At 41.0% G+C, this 19,959-nt stretch overlaps 2 protein-coding genes across 5 annotated transcripts in view; one reads left to right on the top strand and one right to left on the bottom strand.

Annotated features, from left to right (window-relative positions):
• Window positions 1–106: 106 nt before the first annotated feature.
• On the bottom strand, window positions 107–8,592 carry UTP18 (UTP18 small subunit processome component). 2 transcript variants are annotated; one of them, XM_065852619.2, is made up of 14 exons: window positions 8,176–8,592; window positions 7,891–8,015; window positions 7,690–7,785; window positions 7,082–7,161; window positions 6,776–6,861; window positions 6,047–6,172; window positions 5,016–5,190; window positions 4,574–4,674; window positions 3,678–3,768; window positions 3,232–3,355; window positions 2,215–2,389; window positions 1,429–1,571; window positions 902–958; window positions 107–233 (listed from the first exon to the last, which is right to left on the bottom strand). In XM_065852619.2, the coding sequence occupies exons 1-13, from the start codon at window positions 8,530–8,532 to the stop codon at window positions 934–936; spliced, it is 1,704 nt and encodes a 567-aa protein (XP_065708691.1). In that variant the 5' UTR covers window positions 8,533–8,592; the 3' UTR covers window positions 107–233; window positions 902–933. The 2 variants fall into 2 exon arrangements, with proteins under 2 accessions (XP_065708691.1, XP_065708690.1); XM_065852618.2 differs by having other exon boundaries at window positions 107–958.
• Window positions 8,593–9,111: 519 nt separating this feature from the next.
• Window positions 9,112–19,959, top strand: part of MBTD1 (mbt domain containing 1) — a 28,105-nt gene continuing 17,257 nt past the window's right edge. Inside the window, exons 1-6 of one of the 3 annotated variants that reach the window (XM_065852442.2) lie at window positions 9,112–9,253; window positions 11,684–11,872; window positions 16,695–16,896; window positions 17,998–18,131; window positions 18,977–19,091; window positions 19,186–19,268. In XM_065852442.2, the coding sequence (XP_065708514.1) occupies window positions 16,743–16,896; window positions 17,998–18,131; window positions 18,977–19,091; window positions 19,186–19,268 (486 nt within the window). In that variant the 5' untranslated portion in view covers window positions 9,112–9,253; window positions 11,684–11,872; window positions 16,695–16,742. Of the gene's footprint in view, window positions 9,254–11,683; window positions 11,873–16,694; window positions 16,897–17,997; window positions 18,138–18,976; window positions 19,092–19,185; window positions 19,269–19,959 lie in introns of all 3 variants that reach the window. The other 2 variants (XM_071816633.1, XM_065852441.2) reach the window with 2 other exon arrangements.

The raw sequence follows: 19,959 nt of genomic DNA, 5'->3' as shown, positions 1-19,959 counted from the left end.
TAATAAAGACATTTAAGCATTTGTGGAAGACACCATCTTGAATGACACCCATTTAAATCTAGTTAGTCGTGTGCTTACACAAAACATTGGAAAAAGTTGAAACAACTTGTCTGGAAACTTATCAGGTACATTTATTAAGGAACAACATTTAAAAAATACAGATATTAGTATTTTTGAACTTGCACATAAAAATACTTTTTTGATTTTGTCAGCGTACTTGTAGGTTACAACACCTGAGGAGAGATCAGTACAGAAACTGGTGTTAGTATTTTGCAAACATTTAGTCATCACAAAATTTCAGGCAAGCTTAACACGCAGATGTACCTGCTCCCAGGCTGAATGAGTTTAGCTTCCAATCATTCACACATTTTGGGTCAAACAGAAGTACTGTATTACTGTCAAGGCTACAGGTCTCTCCAGCTTCCCAATAAGAGGCTGAAGTGCACAATAAAATTGTATCGGCGCACAAGCTACACTTCAAACTTCAGTAATTTATGTAATCTAAATTTGAAATGATGCAAGCTCATGTGGGCTCACTTACATGACCCCACACCAGGATCAAGCCAAGTATCTGCCAGCCTACAGCTCTTTTTAACAACCCTGCCTACGAGTCCAATTTAAATATATTTAGATTTCTAAAACTGCTGTCAACGGGACTGAGCAGAATTTAGTTCGACTACCAACTCCCTGAAAGAGTATTGATAGAAAAGCTGAGACTGACAAGACAATCCTGACTCTTGCCCGTCATGTAGAGCCGACTGCCTGAGTGATCCAGGCAGAACGGTTTCAGATAACACAGTATTAGGAACTTCTTGTTGCCATCTATAAAGTGGTGGAGGTAGCAAAAGGAAAGTAACTTTCCACAAGACAACGTTGTCAACAGTTCTGGTGCAACTTTTACCTCAGTAACTGGTCCATCTTCTCCCGTGTCTTTTAAAAATCTGAATAATGTTTCAGCCTAAAGAAAATTTAAAAGAAGTTCAGACAAATTAAAAACTTTTCAGTAACCTGTTGAGTGAACAACACAAGTAACAATGATTCAGTAGCATCACTTTGAGTATTCTTGGCTCATCTGAAACACAGGTGTGGCAAAAGATAGCAGTGCCAGATGTACTTCAAGTGCCATTATAATATGCAGTTCAAGTTCAAATAAAGGCCAAATCACAAGATTTATTCATTTTTTTACAGACTTGCTTGGGAGTCTTTTTATAAATTCTCCCTGTAGACTTCATAAATCATTAAAATCTCACATTAAAAATACAAAGCTTTTCAAGTATCACATAAAGTTACTTAGTTTAAAAAAAGAAACACTCCTGTCTGAGTTATTACCACTTCTTACCCTTGCCACACTAGAGGAAAAAAAATGTGCCCCATCTTACAGAACGTAAACAGGTTATCTGGGATTAATGAACCTTTCTTGGTACGTACCTAAATAACAAAGCTTTGCCTTTGTTATTTGCTACAGAGAAAAAACCACTTCTGGGAGAAAAGTCCATAGACTGAGCAAGATAAATCTGCTTTCTTCTGAACACCGGGAAGTTTGAGAATACAGTATATGAAGGAATGTGTACCTGTTGAGAAACAGGTCATCAGTTAGAACCGTTACGAAAAAGCTGCTAAAATTCAATTTACAGTACAAATTTAAAATTGAAGGTCTACGTTAAGTTTAAATGTTCAGTTATATTCATATCCTACACCACTCTATTACATGCAGTTCTACTGGAGAAACAAGGTACAGGGAACACACTATGAAGCCAGTTATTGCAACTCATTAACTTTTAAGCAATTACGTAAGTAAAAACAGGCTTCCATACCCTTGTATTAATTCAACAGTTCTGCTGTTGGGCAGAATTCTGACAAGGCTGGTGAAATTTTTAATGAGCTGGGAAAAACACCACATAGTAAGACCCCTACAGTTACCAGCTGAAAATTCAGATTTGTTGCCGAGGTATATTAACGGCACTGAAATAAGGGCATTCCAAAAAGGTGAAAAACAAAAAATAAACTAGAGTCTAAGATGTTATTTTCAGAATAGTTTCCCTGAAGAAAAAATATTATTTCCTTATAAATGTATAGTATCTTCTACACGTCCTGATCTGCTCGGTCTAGCAAGTTCTGAGTACACATACCTGCTCAAAACCAGTCGTATTATATCACCAGAAGCAGTTTTGCTCAAGATACAAAAACCCCTTGCACTAAAGAACCTGAACATACCAGTTTGACGGCCTCATCAGCCTCACGGGAAGCCACCGCCAAAATTTCCGTGGTGGGATTGAAGGTCACGCATGTAGCGGATGTAACAAGGTTCATTATGGCTTTAACTGGTTTAGGATGGTTTTCTTTGAGACAGACATCAGTAGTATACAAATTTACAACTCCAGAAGCTGAACTAAAGAAGAAATTAACAAAGATTATACCAAGCAGCAGCATTTACATACGTATTACCTTGTTATCTACACCCATCATTCAATGTGATTTCCAGTTACTTACTGGAGTTTGTAGCAATATTTTGTTTGGAGGCTGATTTTGCTTTGGAGTTTATAACAGTATTTAGTGGATGGCTTATTATTATTATTATTACATATAAAGAGACACATCTAACTGTGAAGAGCCTGGATAAGCCCATCTCTTACATAGCATGAATTCAAAGCTATTTATTCTAAAACAATTTCAAGTTCTTTTTTTATACTGAGCAAGTCCACTTGAAAGTCCTCTTCTATAGTGGGCTAAGAAAATGCATACTGCACTTCAGCGTTTGCTAGTGTCTTTAAAAGGAATTGATAGGCAAGCTGAAATTGCATCTTGGTAAGTACACTTCAGAAACACTTCCAAGCTTGTGGCTTTAAGCTGAAGCACCTTTTCCAACACTAACCTGCTATCTCGCAGGAGTGTTGGAAAGATAACTAGAAAAGGGGGAAGACCCTGAATTGATATTTGTCCTACAGAGCTTGTGATTTCAGTCAGTATGATCTCAAAATTAACTTCTAAACCCGTATATGGCAACAGTAATATATCAGAAGTGATACCGATATTAAGTGTGTTACAGTATTTCAGATGTACATGGAATGCATTAAATATCATCACAAACCAGTCTATTAATCTATTCACCTCTGCTCTAACCTTATTAAACTAAGCTTATTCCATGTTCCTACACTCTCACCAGCCACCAATAAGTTTACTGAAGAGCTCCAAAATGAGATAGGAAGAAGCTGTCAAATCCAAGTCACTTACCCACATGCCACATACTGGTTGTTTTTTGAAACAGCAATGCACTTTCCTTCCAAAGAACCCTCATCTTCAAATTTGTGTAGACACTTTCTGCTTCTCACATCCCAGATGAAAACTTCACCTTCCTCTGGTTCCAGAATAAAGTAGAAGATTACAGAAACCATATATAAGGAACATATTGTGCATTTTGGTAAAATAAATCCCATTAAATGACAACCATTAGCTTATTTACAACTATAAAATATAGGCTATTTAATTCTTTTTTTTTTTTTTTAAGGCATACTAGAAGAGTTAACTCAATTGTTTAACGACTGATCACTTGGCTATAATTTTAGGTCAGATACTGGCACAAGAGTCCTTTAACTATCTTTGCAAAACTATAACATATTTATAAAAACTTACACATTTTAAACAGAAGTACGATTAGTGCTGTTAGAGAGAATACTTACTTGAATAGCTATATATTTTACTGCTGTCTGGAGTGAAAGCAGATGCAGTGCATCTTCCGTTTACCTTCATAGTGCTAATCAGTTCCTTTGTCTATAGGATGAAGAACAACAATGGTGACAATGATTCTGCCAAAAAATCTGTAGGAAATTTGTTTCCATTCTCCTGTCCCACAAAAATTCAAAGTTAACTACACTGACATTAAAACAACAGCATCAACATTTTCAGTGCCTACAGACCAGAGCACAACTCCACGATCTATTTATTATCGCACAACTACAGGTAGTTCAGTAAACACTTACACTCCCTCACCAAAGGGTCTTTATTGTATAGTAGAACTGGACTTCCTTTAAAAGTTTAAAGTTTAAAACAGATCCAGCTGCCATCATATGGCATTTAAAAAATTAACCGAAAAATCTCTGTATGCATTATGAATCACAGTAGACAGCATGATTCATGAACACGGTACACCAGCACACGCTAGTGCTATTCCCAAAAAAGCAGCCCTGTAATTCTCCTGCCCTCGGATGCCCATTTCCACTCTGAGGCCTTTCCTTTCGCCAGTGCAGTGTGTTCATGCAATCAGCTGAAATATAACACTGAGATATGACTTTTTCCAGTGACAGATTAAAAAGCCCACAAAACTCCAGCCTTAGCTCCACCAGTTCCAAAGAGAACCGTATAGTCAAGAAAAACATTCTCTGACACCCCAAAATAATTTCCTAAAGCTCCAGTTAGATGACTCAGCAGGTCATTCTTGAATGCTGTCACAGTATGCCTCATACTTTGTTTCAGCTGAAAGCTAGATGAGTTTTTTCAGATTGAATATAAGCAAGCAGATTCAAAAGGAAAAAGATACCAAGAAACTGAAGATACATGAAGCATGAAGAGAAACTACCTTCATTGACAACAAGTGGAGGTAACCTGAAGTTCCAGTTAGAAGCATAAATGATCCATCTGGAGAGACTTCGAAGTTTTTGAGAAATCTTTCCTCCACACCTTTAAATAAAAGAGATTAAGAACTTCAAATTGGTATAATTTATTATTTTCCTTAACACTCAGAGGTACAACGAATAAGACCTGACTCCACTTCAGCTTTTCATTTCTGTAATACTCAGTCACAGTAAAGCTACAACTCAACCTTGTTTATGTGTGACAATTAACTTTCAATAGTTTCGACAGAATAAAGTAAAAGGTACTTGAGTAAAGACCCCTGAAAACAAGTTAAAAATACTCCCACCACCAATTTACTGCACTTCCTTTTAAAGCAAATTCATATGCTACCCTTACTGGGGACAGCTTCAACTATCTCCAGACACTTAAAGCACTATAAAACGTACCTCTTATTTTCTCTATAGGAATGACATTTCCACTCATCATGTCATACACAAAGAACATTTTATGGTGGGTACCAGTGGCTATAACTTGTTCTCCATCAACACTGAAACAAGCCTTATAGATTGGAAAACTCTCCAGATAGATGCTCTGTATTTTTGGGTTCCTTATACCATCAACCTTCAAACAAAAATATCATATTAAGGAACATGCCAAATACCTTTAGATAGAAAAGTCATATCAATCAGCCAGTACAAGAGACTTTAAGAGGAACACCAATTTGAAGCATTAATCTCTTCCTCTCTTCCCAGCCCACAAACAACCCAGCTCTTGGCTCCTCGACCCGTGTATCAGGCACTCCCAGCCCTCCCAGATCTACCTCACACTCTTTCCCTTCCCCGTCTCGTCCATGCTCTGTTCAAATAATCACTCTATTGTGCTTTTCTGAACAGAAATATTGGCTTTGGATTCTTCTTTCCTGCACCCCTGAAGGAACTGCAAATCCTACTTGTATCTTTAACCATTTCACTGGTGCTGGGCCATGTTGATAGTTCTTAGATACAGTTATGATCTTTAGTTTTCAGAGGAGCAGGGCAGGAGATGAGCAGCTCCTGCTGCAGTACAGTCTCTCCACCCTCAAAATTATTTCTCAGCAACATTACAGTTTTAAATGAAAGTGAACAACTCTTCATGCTACAGGCTTTACAAAGAGCTTAAGGAAAAAATACCTCATTAGTCCTCATCACTGCAAAGCTTAAAACCAAATATTTTTAAAAACAAAACTTCAATTCAAAACTCTGATACAACTAAGTTTGCCTACACTCTGGAAGGGGTTGGTATGAAGTCAGATGGAAGTTTCTTCCAACAAGATGCCTTTAAGCAAGCAAGTTCCACCGCAACCACAGCCATTACAACCCCGTGTGCACAGGAAGAAAGGAAAGTCTGTCATTCCAGGTGTATATTTCAGGTATACTTGTCCGAAAAAAAAGATTCCCTATTAGTGGCCATTTACATAGGATAGATTGAAATTCTTCACCTGAAAGAGTGACACGGATCGATCATGCCCAGCAGTCATCACTACTTGAGCAGACGGATGAAACTGCACAGTCACCAGCTTTCCATTAGCAAAACGTTCCTGATTGGCAGGTAAGCAGGTGCTCATCTAGAACACAGATCAAGCAGATTCAAAACACAACTGGCACGTTTTTGCTTATGCTGATCAACAGCCAATTTAATTGCTCTTTATTTGACAAGACCAAGATCTCAAACCCTTTAATGAACTTCCAGACAGCATGACAAACAGAACACACACACAGTCAGTTGCTTCAATGCAGCAGCACGGACATAAACCAGCCAGCTTTGCTACTGACTTCAAAATTAACAGTCTGTGTAAAACCAGTTGCGTTTTGACTCATCTGAAATACCTGTAGAAGAGACAGTGTAAAAACACTCATTTAAGGCTGCCACTTCTCAAAGACCATTTCAACAGCCTCAAAGTTATGGGAAAATTCCACCCTTCCCAGAAATTAAAATCCTACAAGACGCTACTTCAGAGAATATACTTCTTACGTCAAACCATACATCTCAATTTATTGTTTCATGCTTTCAAGAGGTGAACTATCCAATTTGTCCAACTGTTTACTCTCTAGAGTTTCTGGTTACAGAAACAAAGAAGAAATTCATATGATCTTCCTGCCCAAATAGCAAAGAGGTCACAGAGTGCATACAGGTCAAACTGAGGTGGAAAGATAAGGTTTGCCTCTACCTTCAGAATACCTCTTGGCAGGGACTCTGAGTTTGATATAAAGTTGCCAGTCCTGCACAGCAGATCATTATCTTCATCGCTCTCACCTAATTAAAACAAAGCACATTGAAAACATTAATTACGCAAACACTCACACCACACAAATTTATGGAAACAAATTAAATCAAAGCACACCGAGAGAAGGAATAAAGCAACTTATCCAGCATGTTATCACAGTACTGAAATCAGAAAACATAAAAAATAATTATAAGGAGATAAATAGGGAAACATAGAAACATTTATTTGAATAGTAATGGGACCATTTACCATCACTTGCAGTCCTTTTGGATTTCTTCCTGTTTTCTAAATCAGCCCAGGCAGGAACTCCTCCCATAGCTCGCTGAAACCTGGTGAGAGAAGGGGAAGGGGGGAAGAGGAGAAAAAAACCCAGAAGTTTTACTATGTTTTGCCTATCTCCTGAATGTAAATCTAAAGCAAAATTGATACCAAACATCAAAGCCCTGTTCTTAAACACCTGCTTAAGCCGAGGCAACACAAAATCATCTGAAGTTCTGCTTTACTATCTAACTATATTCACATTTGAATTCATTCTTACATACCATACTTAGCTACTATCTTCTTATCATCCTATTTACAAAGCAAGATATCACTATAAAAATTTTCTAGCATAACACCCTAGAATAGAAATTTGTGCATGTTTACTAAACCAAGTATTAAACAAATCAGCCTATGCAACGCTAATGCGTATTTTATTTATTATTCTTGATATTATCTTGGATTTAAAAAAACTGTGAGTATTGCAAGAAGCACTAGATTTAAACAGGACACATCAATGCAATAGGTAAAGGGCAATTCTGAATGTTACATAAATGTATCTTAATAAAGTTAGCCACAAAAACATTAATGAAACTCACTGTTCTTCAAGTCTTCTTTTTAGCTTTTTCTTAGTAAGTATCTTCTCAGCATCACTCTTCATGAAATCTTTCCTATACTTATGGGTCATATCAACACTAGAGGGGAAAAAACACACAGAACATGAGCATCATTCCAACTGAAGCCACTTACAGCCACTCTTGAGTGCGACATGTAATTCTCACGGGCAAACTTGAACTTACTTTTCCTCAGCTTCATCATCTTCATCCACCCAGGCTGGTTTTTTAGGTAGCAATTGACCTTTGGCTTCATTTTCTATTTCTGAATCGCTGGAGTCTCTCCACGCACTTCTCTCTGCAACCTCACGCTGAAAACAACCAAACCGCCCGTTTAGCCCAGTCACGGAGAGATGACACAGGGCGATGGGGACCGGGAGCCGAATCCCTCCCCAGTTCCTGCCCGGGCCGCAGGACCCGCCGCCCCCCGCGCTCCCCGGGCCCAGGACCGGCCGCGGGGCCCAGCCCTACCCGCTGGGGGCCGGCCAGGCGCTGCAGCAGCTCATCCTCCTCCACGTTGAGACTGTCCCCAAACACCAGCTCCTCCAGCTCCTGCTCCGGGCCCGACGGGCGGGACAGGGCGCTGAGATGCCGGGCGCGCCGGGCCGACTCTTCCGCCGCCTGCTGAGCCGCCTCCCGCTCGGCTGCCGCCGCGTCCGCCCGTGGCTGGAGCTGCTTTATAGTTTTCTTCGTTTTCTTCGTGATTTTCTTCGTTGCTTTCTTCGTTATTTTCTTCATTATTTTCTTCGTTGCTTTCTTCGTTTTCTTCTTCGGAGCCGCTCCGGCCGCTGCCGGGCCCGCCCGAGGCGCCTCCGCCACGGTCCCCATCGCTACCCACGGTGCCGCAGCCGCCGGAACCGGAACACGTGCGCGCTGCCCACGTGATCCTCTTCCTTACCCCGCCCCCCGGGCGTGATAGGCTCACGCCGCTGCCCCTCCTCAGTCCACGTGACCCGGTCACGTCCCCGCCCTCAAGACGCTGTCACGTGCCCTCCTTTCTTTGCCTTCCTCCCGCTCCCCCACCCCGCTTTCCACGTGACGCGTCCCACGGTCGGGCTGCTCCATTATGCTCTCAGGGGGGATCCCGCACCCCGGATGACAACAACCGCCCCTCTCCGGCGGTCCAGCAGCCGCTCCTCCCATGTCGCCATCCAGTCAAAGGCAAAACAACCTGCGGCGGGGCTGTTTTTATCCCCCAGCCTCCGTTCTGCCGCTGAACCCCCTCTTTTCCGAATGGTTTCTCCCAGAGGGGGTACGGCGAGCGAGGAAGCCCCAAACAGCTGGGAGCCCAATGAGGGCGCGCGGTGGGCCGGGCGCCGCGCCTGCGCACGGGCGGTATGTTAATGTTGTTGATGTTCCGGCGCAGGGAGTTGGGTTTCTTTCTCCGGCTGAGAGAGAGGCTGAACTTTCCAGGCCGCCTCCTGCTCCGCCGGGCCCGGCCCCTCGCAGGGGGAGGCGGCAGGCGGAGGGGGCCGAGCCGAGGGGAGGGGGCAGAGGCAAGCGGGCGTCTCCTGCCCATGAGGGCCTGATGGAAAACACAAAGGACCTGGTGAGTACCGCAGCCGGGGGGAGGCGGTAACCGTGCCGGGGGCTGCCCCGCTGAGGGGGCGAACGTCTGAGGGGGGCGGCGGGGCTTGGGGGCTGAGCGATCCCCCTCGGTGCGTGTGCTGGGGATGGCCGGGGCTGTGTGGGAGGGGAGCAGCTCCGGCACCCTCCGGCTTTTTTTGGGGAGCGGGGGCGGCTCTGTGGGAGGGAAGGGGCTGCCAGCCCGGGGTGCGGGGGCTGCGCCGGGCGGGCCCCCGCGGGGTGCGGAGCGAGGCTGCCGTTCTGTGCGGAAAGTTTATTAAGGGCAGCGGAGGAGCCCTGCTGGGGCTGGGAGGTGCGGGGGGAGCCGGGGGTGGGTGGGTGATCCCCTGTCACCCCCGCAGGAGCTGCGGGCACGTGGAGCGGCGGTTCCCCCTTTGTTGTGATCCCGGCCGGGCGCTGCGCTCCCCCCCCCCACCGGCCCACTGGGGCTGGGATGGATCGGGGGAGGATGGGGGGAGTTCCTTCCTCCCCTTCTTCTTCCTGCCGGGATGGGGAGTGTTGTGGTTTCACCCGGCAGGCAGCCAAAGGCCACACAGCCGCTCGCACCCCCACACCCCGCAGCGGGACAGAGGAGAGAATCGGGGAAAAAAAAAAAAAAAAAAAGGAAAAAGAAAAAGTGAAACTCCTGGGTTGAGATAAAGTCAGTTGAATAGGACAGAAAGAGAAGGTAGCAATAGTAGTAATGATGAATGAAGAATATACAGAACAAGTGATGCACGGTGCTATTGCTCACCACCTGCTGATGGGTGCCCAGCAGCTATCGCCCCCTCAGCCAACTCCCCCCAGTTTCTATACTGAGCGTGATGGCACATGGAATGGAAAATCCCTTTGGCCAGCTTTGATCCGCTGTCCTGGCCGAGTCCCTTCCCGGGTCCTTGTGAAGCTCCTCGCTGGCAGAGCATGGGAAGCTGAAAAGTCCTTGATTTAGCTGCGGTACTGCTGAGCAACAGCTAAAACATCAGTGTGTTATCAGCGCTCACGCTGAATCCAAAACAGAGCACTATACCAGCTACTAAGAAGAAAATTAACTCCCAACTCTAAACCAGGACAGGTAGTAAAAGGTTTTAGATTATCTCATACTTAGCAATCCAGTCGCACTTGGACACACTTCTCTTAGTGGTCCACACAAGTGCTCGTTTTTCAGCAACTTCCTCTTGTAGTTAAAGCCTTTGAGGTTTACTTTTCCAGTTGTGCTCATTTCAAGTGCTATAGACTATTCTTTAATGGTAGCACTTCAAAAGTTCAGGATTCTTTGCATCCAGTTGTTCCCTCTGTATAGTTTTTATGGCTGTTCATATTTTGACTTTGTTCTTAATGTGAGGAGCAGTAAACCTGTGAAACCAGTTTCACTTTCAGGTTGTTGCTGGAAATGTTTAAACTATAGCGATTTCTGTCCAGTGTGACTTTAAAAAAAAAATCCTACTAAAAGGATACAAAGCATATGCTGATTATGGTAAAAACTGCTGCATGTGAAAAAGTAATTAATTTTAAAATAATGATTTAAGACGTGGGTGTGGCAGCCATTGTGATTTTTCACATCTAAAACCAGATAAAACCAACAGCTGTAGGGCGGTTTTCTGTATTTTAGATTAAGATTATTTTGCAGGCTTAAGGACCTGCATTTACTTGTTTGCCGTATTCATTTATAAGTCGGATTTTGACTTGTAGGGTGTGGGATAGGAAGGCTATGAGAGTCTAATCTGGAACATTACATGTGAACTAAACCAATATGTTCCTTTAAAAAAGCAATCTAACTTGGTAGTCTTTACTCATTGCTTCTGTTATACACACTTCTATGTGGAAGTTCGTGTTTATGCCACAAGAGCAGTTTAGTGTTGTTCTAGAGTGTGTAGCCTTGTACATGTGCAAAAGGATTGTAGACTGAAAGTAAGAATTCTCTTCATTGCTGTTCCCTAAAGAGTGAGGTGACTTTGGCAGTAAAGATAGCGTGTACAAAAGTTCCCTCTGATTGGCTTTCATTTCTCTTACCATCTAAAATTTGATTTAATTTTGCAAGGCTTTTGATACCTTCTGCAAACTGCTACTGCATACCTTCATTTCTCAGGTAAGTCAGTATAATTGGGGCATGTGTGATATTTTGCTACATCTGGCTCTGAGCACATGGAATGAATTCAGCTGTTGAAGACTTTGGTTTGGGGTTGGTGGTGGTTTTTGGGATGTTCTTTACATTTAAATTGATTTTTTTAATTGGTAACACAGTGTTTAAAGTGAAGTATTTGCCTCTTCCAGATACTCCTAGAAGGGCTTTGTGGAAACATAATGGAGTTTGTAACAGATTTTCAGTTTTCTCGAAACTCAGATATTTCGCATACTAATCATCACAACCCCCCTCCAAAATTGCCTGCTAATTTGATATATTTTTTTATGAAAGAGTCTCCCCTCTTGTGTGAAAACCCCTGGGGAAGAGGCTATGGACAAAACCATTGGCACACAGCAGAAACTGGCTTCAGACAAAATGCTGTCATACATAGCAAATGAAGAGACAGGAAAAAACATTTCTGTAATTTTCCAGCAGAGATTTTACTTATAATAAGAGTGGAAGGCACATTTCCAAATAGAGGTGAGTTGCTTATATAAAAAAGTAAGTTTGGTTGATTATGATTTCCAGGAATCCCAAGGTGTTTAGCTTTGGGGTTTTTTTGTTTGTTTGTTTTTGATGAAAGCTGAAAGCATGTTTTCTTTAAATTGATACCATGTTTGAATTTTCTTTTCTTGTCATGCTGTGAGGCACAATTAGACTTCGATTCCACAGGGGGCAAGCTCGTATTACTACACTAGATTATTTTGGCCAGCTTACATTCAGAAGAGTTGCAATAAATTAGTTCCATCGTCTTATTTCCTTAATACCAACATCCAGAGCTAAAACTAAGCTTGTAGCATGAAACATTAATGAACTTTTCAAAACAAAAGCTGTGCATCAAATGTAATACCACCGTGGAAATGTACTATGGGAAGTGCATGATCTGTTAAGGATATGTGATTAAAGTGAATGTATCTTATCACACTCGAAGGTTGTGGTGACCTCATTGTTGACCTTGGCCTCAGATACCATCTGTCTGAACTTCTGTCACATTTCTGGGGTTTAGATCTGCATGTAGAAAGTGATGCCTCTTGTATAGGTGCCTTTGTTAAGCTACAGCTCTTGTACTCAAAGCTCCAAATTGCTGCTTTTCTGAACACCAAATTGATTGGTAGTAACAACGACAATTTTGAGTGGTTTGAAACCGTTCTGTGACTGTTGTGGGTCATCCGCTTTTAACTAGGATGCACCTGAGGAAAGGAGTTTGGTTACTTAATAATGGGGTATTTTTTGTAGCAAGCTTTCACCTTCTAAACACTTCATGTAAATTTTACCAATAATTGAGCCTAATCAAGACACTAAAGCAATTTCCTGAGTAAGTATGTGATGTTTAATTAGTATTAAGTTGTTTTATTTTGTGTTTTGGCCATGCATTGTTTGCCCTTTGTGACCAATTTTTTATGCAGAAAGAGTAGTTATTATGCTCAGGGAATGTATGCTGTAATGCGGTGACCAAATTCAAGTGTATGTACATATGACTCTACGTTAATTGAGAAACTAGCTATTTTTCATATTTGTATAGATTTGCCATCCTCCTTTTAGGGAAAGCAGTTTCCTTAGCTATATTCTTTAACTGTACCGTTTGCCCTGTGTAATGGTTAATTAAGAGTATTTCTCAAAAATACGTTGTTGCCAAGTATTCACAGGGAGGAGAGGAAGAACAGGGAAAATGGGAAGTTGGGCAGAATAAGAAAGCAGTTCTTGAAAGTTCCTTTCCCCACCCATCCCTTCAATAAAGAAAAGTATGCGAGAAAACCCCCAAGCAAATAGTCCTACAGGCTTATTCGCCAGTCCTGCTTATGCTAGATTTTGTGTGGCTCTAAAAATCTTTCCTGTTGAGGAACCAGTAATCTCATTAGGAAAATAAGCCTTAGCCAGTATGCCTGAAAGTTTGTCTTGTTCTTTTGTGTGTGCATTACTACTGTTTAATGTACGAGCAGACTCTATTAGTGATGGAGTTGTACTTTTTGTCAGGGTGCCGTTTTTGACCTTTGAGTTCAGAGTTCTACCCCAGCTTTCTGTTTCGGATGTTAGGATTTGCAAAAAAATAAGACCCCTGGCTTCTGCAGGAAGGGTTGTCGGAGATTCCGCATGTTGTTCGCTTGTTTCTATTAAGTGCTGTGTCTCAGCGTGGGTTAAAAAGAACCTTAGGGGTGTTTATTATCAAAATAGAAATGTCTTGATCTGCTCTAGCAAAATTCCAGCATAGGTACTGGCACGTCTTCTTCCCTAACTTCCACCTCCTTCTGCACACAAAGTATATCATCTTTTTTTTGTTGCAAAACTGTATCTTTTCTGAGTCTCACAAAAGATGTTTTGAGTAATTTGCCCAGAATTATAATCCAGATAACAACTGAAAATTAACATTAAGAATGTCCTACATAAGTTATCTGGCAGACAAGGTTATCTTCTGGCAAAAAGTTGGATTAAAATGTTTTATAAAACAACTATGGTATTATTTTAAAATAACAAGGAAAGCTGCTGTTTTGAATTGCTCATAACTTGAGCTGGGACAATTTGGCTCAATATAAAGTAAATGGAAAGGTGATATATGAGACTTGTTTCAACAGCGTAGTTAAACTCGACAGACTTGGTCATTGCTATTTAGGAACCTGTGTGATGCTGAAGGATGATTTTCTTAGTGGAGGGCCCAACTATCCATAAAGTGAAAACATTTTCTTTCTCACCTATGGATGTCTTGTCAAAGAGGGCTTGGCAGTAATATTGAGGTTCTAAACATATGTGCTGCAAAAGAAGAACCAACCAAACGAGCCAGCCGTGCTGTTGCGGTAACCGAGGTCGCAATTGCACGCAGTGCTCTGACTTCCCTCGGTACGGCTGGTCCTTCATCCCCCACTCCAGCCCCCTAATTCTTCTGTCCCCCCCTCACCACGGGGCAGAGCCGGCTGGAGAGCTGCTCTCCTGGAGGCACTGGGACCAGCCTGTGCTTCTCGTCCTTCTGAGCTGCTCCAGCATTTCACATCTCAGCCAGCAAAGTGCTGGGCAGAACAAAACTGCCCTGTGGGGCCCAAGGCCTCCAGGCTGGAATGGAAAAAAGATGTTCTGAGACTGCCTTGTGCTGCAGCTAAAGGGTTCAAGTTCTCCTTTTTGTGGGATGAGGCCCTAATCTTGTAGTGAAACCAGTTCAGGTGATTGATGGAGGGTGAGTGAATGAGGAAGATCCTGCCCACGCACTCTTGAGACACCACTAATATCCACCCATAACAATAAAAGGTATCAAGGTGTTCTGGCATTACCATTGGGAATATGGTGTGGCTTTTGATTCTTTATCTGAAGCTGTGGTCAGGGAAAGTTAAATATTATGAGGCATTGAGGAGTTTGTGAAATCTCTAAGAAGATGATGAGTCTTCATGTTCTGAGCTGTAAATTATTGGTGCTGTTCGCAGAACACCGTATCCATGGCAACGTTGTGCTCAACTTCTGCCTTAACCTACACACACGTGCGCACACAAATAACTGATCTTGCCTCTTGTTGGCCAATAGCATCAGTAGTAGTGTCCAGGTGAGAGGTATTCCCAGTGCAGGTCAGGATGAGCTTTGGTTCTGCCATCGCTCAGTGGTTAATGACTGTGACTGTTACCCCAGCTGCTTCTGGCAGATGCCAATTCCTCCAAGGAGATGTCAAGTTATGCCCATCCTAGGCTTTTATTAGTTTTAACATCATTTTGAATTGTTCAATGAGGAACGTGTGCATAATTAACATTACACTGATTTTTTTTGTTGTTTCAAAGCTGCTTTAAGTGCTTTAAATTTGTTCACCTTGTTGCATAACCTTTTGTGCTTACTGGTTTTTGTGTGGGTTGTGTTGTTGTTTTGTTTTGTTTTGTTTTTTTTTAATTATTGTTATCTTTTTATTGAATTCTAGGATTGGGTCAGCGTGGAAGTCAGTTTTCCCTTTTAACTGTAAGGGTATCCTTCCATAATAGGATTTAGTCAGATTGCAGAGGAGAATAGAGGATATTATAATAAAGGGATAGCACTGCAGAAAAAGGCTCGGATGAGATCCAACAATAAAGATGTTCAGGCATATACTCTCTAGGAAAGGGATTTGGGGAATTACTGTGAAATCTTAAAGCTATGAATCCAAATGCAATTTAAGAAGGCAAAGTCCAATCACATGCTGTTATTTTTCTATCTGGAATGACTTTAAAATAAAATTATCTCTTGGAAGAGGAAGTAGAGGTAAAGGTTTTCTTAGTATTCTTTTCTCTTGGCTGTATGTCATTCTCCAAACTTATGCTTCCTTTGTCTTCTCTTCGTCTATTTCCACTCAAACTTAGTGGATACTGTTAAGGATAATGAAAATACTTTGAAATTTATTGTATTTTTAGCTTAATGAGGTCAGCTCACATAGCAGTAGCCTTGTTTCAGTAGAGCTGTGTAAGATATTTATAAAGTGAAAACTGTCACTGTATTAAAATGCATGTATTGGATGTGCAGCAGAGAAAAGACATCAATTAATCTATTGTTTATACTTCTCTAATGTGTTTGGAAATGACCTAACTGTTGTATGTTGTTCAAAATTGTATGGGGTTTTTTGACCTAAGATTTTCTGGTTATAGGAAAAACTCTATTATATAACAAGTTTTTGTATATGACAGTGGCAAATTAGTCACCTTTCTATCTTTTAGCATTTATACAGACCCTATTGCCATAGTAACTGAGCTCTTCATAATTGTTAATGTATTAATCCTCAGAATATCCCTGTGAGGTAGAGAGGTGTTCCTGTGCCACACGTGAGAAAGTGAATCACGGGGAAGCTGATTTATCACTAACCCCACGGGGCAGTGAGAGCAGAGATCTGCTCTGGTTTCTGGTCCTGGGGAATAGGTCCTTGGTTGAACTGCCTTTTCTCTGCCCAGCTTTCTCAAGTGAATGAATTTTAGTGAAATTGGCTGCAGCCATCTGGAATGTGCTCATTTGCATGTAAGATCTGTGTGCCTGTCATTATTCAGCACGTCAGGATTAATGAACTCTGAAGATACCAAGAAAAGGAAATGTATGGACTGCTACTGTGTATTCGCAGTGGATCGTGAGAGTTTTTTATTCCTGTATATCACAATACCAAAAATTGGCTCGTTTTGACTTTACTAATATGAAGTTAATTGGCAATGTATGGCTCATATCTCTGTCCTGATAGAGCAGTTGGTTAATACATCTACTTTTGAAGGCTGACTTTGACTGTTGAAGCTTTTAAAACTTGACTTTGAAATATTTGCATTCAGAATGCTCTGCTGTTCTTTGGGGTTTTTGTTGGTTGGTTGTTTTCTTTAATTTTTAGACAGAACATACTTCACGAACAGAAAGGAAAAGACGCGATTCATTCGGGATGTTTGACGGTTATGATAGTTGTAGTGAGGACACGAGCAGCAGCTCCAGTTCGGAAGAGAGTGAAGAGGAGGTTTCTCCTTTGCCATCCAGTCTCCCAATCATAAAGAATAATGGACAGGTCTATACTTATCCAGATGGCAAGTCTGGCATGGGTAAGTGTGTGGTGCATGGGTACAAAGAGCTTGATATTTATGTTTTTCAGCCCGTGCTGTGAGTTGTGAGGGTCCAATCCTACATGTTGGTCCTGATTGAAAATGGACCAAAACAGCTGAAGTGTTTGGATTGGTTTGGTTTTTGCTAAACTGAAATAAGGTAAATTTTGAATCCTTCTCTCAGGAAAGAAATAACATGGGAACATCTGCCCTCCCATCAGATGTGTGGTGTTTATATATGCACATGTATGTGTATGTTCTCATGTACATTGCTTTTATTATTTGAGGAAAATGTCAATGTGTTCTCTCTAAGCTTGGGCACATATTCTCTCTACCCTTTATGTTATATATACAATATATTCAAATACATTTCTTCCTATACTAGAAAAGTTCATTGCTGCTACTGTATAAAGTGTGTTAGTGTGTACCTGTTGACCACCCACCAGTTCTGAGCTGGAGAATACTGGGAAAAAAAATGAAAAAACAAAAGGAAGAGTGTTTTTATCATTGGGGGAAAAGTATGTTAGCCAAAATCATTAGCGATTAGTAGAGCTCTCTCTAGGTAGAATCTTGGTATTGTCTCATTGGCATAAGTTGGTCACAAACTCTTATTCATCACGAAACAACTCTGTGGGTGATGCTATAGCCTCTGAAGCATATGATTCCAACTAGAAGAGAATATTGGTGGCCTAGGGTACTTTGGGGATACTAATTTATGATTCAAAGAAGAGTGCTGATTTTATTTCAGCTTGGGAGTATTAAATATTTAGAGGATATCAAGATTGGCAGACCCCAATTCAAAGCAGACGTTTCCTTGAGAACCACAAAAATCAGCTTAAACTGATTTAGCTGGGTTATTCGCTTCTACCAGCAGTAAAATTAACAGAGAGTAGAAAAAGGCACTTTTTCACCAGTGCACTTGAGGTTCTTAGTGTTTCACTGACACTTGTGATGTTATTTTGCTGTGCAAGTCTCTTCAAACTCTAAGCAACTGTTTGGTGGTGCCACCTACAGGACCTTCCTTTTGTCATCTTGATTCTGGATTTTTACTGAGGTCTTGATGACACTCTTGACACTTGGCTTTTTCTCTTCTCTGTCTAGCTACGTGCGAGATGTGTGGAATGGTTGGTGTCCGTGACGCCTTTTACTCTAAAACAAAACGCTTTTGCAGTGTGTCGTGCTCTAGAAGCTACTCATCGAACTCCAAGAAGGCCAGCATTCTGGCCAGACTTCAGGTAGCGGTACAGACACCGTTTTCTTTCTATACTTACTATAGTCTGTGTAAAATGTGTACGTTTGTAAAACTTGCATGATGTTTTAAGATAAGTCAAATTTCTTAACGTATATAAAATTTTCACGAGTGATTTTTGTAAGCCAAAACTCAAAACTGTATCAGTCTTGAACAAATTGCTTTGTTCAGCAGAGCAAATTCCAGACAATAGTGACTCCTTATTTTGTTTCTGCTGCAGAGACTCTTCTGCAAGAAAAAGTACAGTTTACGTATGTAGTGACTTGAAATTCCATGCGTATCATACCCAAGATACTTTCTGGCTTTAGCGGGCATAAAGGTTTATTTAGCATTGTTGTGGTTTGGTTTTGAGGGTTTTCTTAACTGTACATATTTCCAAAATGAGTTTTGTTCTGTTCACTTAAAATATTAATCAAACAATCATGAAGTTATCTTTGTAACATTCAAGAAAAGAGATAGAAATGTCAGGAAATATTACATCCTATCTCAAATTCACTGCAACAAATGCCAAGAAATTGCGTTGGTATAAATGAGATTAAAAGTTCTTCCTTTTGACCTGCTTTTAAAAGATATCTGTTTTTCAGGTAAACAACAATGAATCTATAGTGCTGTTCAAGTTGGAATACTAGTACAAAAGTCATCTTTTGGACATTCTTTGCTACTGGTTTTTAACTTTATTTAATATTACATGTAGTTTCGTGATACTTAGTCAACTTCTATTCTGTGGTGTTCTAATTTTAGTTAAATGTACCAGAAATATGCTACCCCTATGGAAATTTCCCAGTGGGTGTTTGGAAAGACTTTATTTACTTAGCTTTTTTTTTGTTTTAGGGTAAACCTCCAACAAAGAAGGCTAAAGTTCTACAAAAACAACCCTTAGTGGCTAAATTAGCAGCATACGCTCAGTACCAAGCAACTTTACAAAACCAGGCGAAGACTAAAGCAGGTAATGGTGTGTAAACAGCTGAAACAAATCCTTGGTAATAGAAGATTTGTGGCTCATTAGCAGCTTCCTAAACAAAATACCTTCCTCTTTGCAGCTGTCCCTGTGGAAGGCTTCAGCTGGGGTAACTACATCAATAGCAATAGCTTTACAGCAGCTCCTGTTACCTGCTTTAAACACGTACGTATTTTTTAATAAAGTGCTGTCCCTTTGTGCGTGTGAGAGTCCATGGTGATTCTTCAGTTCATTTTTGCAAAACATTCCTATGCAAGTTTGTTTTGTAACCTTGGACTATGAAATTTACATTGTAAACTGTGTTAATATGGCTTGTTTTTAGACATACGTTTGTTTTCATCTGTCCTTTAAAACCATCCTGAACACTACCAGTTGCTGTCATCATACATGCCCTCATAAGCAAACTAAAAAGTAAAAGGAGGACTCTTAAACATTTCTGAAGTAATTTTTCTCAAATTAAAGGCACAAAATCCATCAAGTGTGCTACAAAGGATCAAGCCAACCAGGTCATGCCGTATTAGAAAAAGTTTCAAAAGGGGTTTTAGATTGAGTCAGGCTTGCTCTGTTATGTCAAACTGATCTTTTGGTTACCTATTTGGATCTGGGATGTTTTCGTTAGTTTTTTAGTCAGGTTCTCTATCAGTCATGCTACCAGGTGGTGTTGAAATGGAGGAAAATGATGGCTCCTTATAAATCCGAAATTAAAGAGGTTGGTTTTCTTTGTATTAGAGTTACAAAAATTCCAAACCAAGTCCTCAGTCATTACAGAATGTAATTAGGAGATGAGGAAGATACTTAGCACATACAGTAAAGACAGATGCTGTTAAATTCCAGTTACCTGACAGGAAGTGTTTTC

This window comes from Patagioenas fasciata, chromosome 18 (assembly GCF_037038585.1).
Source record: "Patagioenas fasciata isolate bPatFas1 chromosome 18, bPatFas1.hap1, whole genome shotgun sequence".
NCBI lineage: Eukaryota > Metazoa > Chordata > Aves > Columbiformes > Columbidae > Patagioenas > Patagioenas fasciata.
This window is presented reverse-complemented; position numbering and strand designations above follow the sequence as displayed.

Bases quoted from the DNA above. Each gene is read 5' to 3' on its own strand.
- UTP18 (XM_065852618.2), bottom strand. From the start codon at position 8,532: ATGGGGACCGTGGCGGAGGCGCCTCGGGCGGGCCCGGCAGCGGCCGGA. The intron at 6,862-7,081 runs GTAAATGGTCCC...TGTTTTAATTAG, and splicing joins CAAAAGGACTGCAAGTGATG to GTGAGAGCGATGAAGATAAT. The intron at 5,191-6,046 runs GTGAAGAATTTC...TTTTGTTTGAAG, and splicing joins GATCCGTGTCACTCTTTCAG to GTTGATGGTATAAGGAACCC.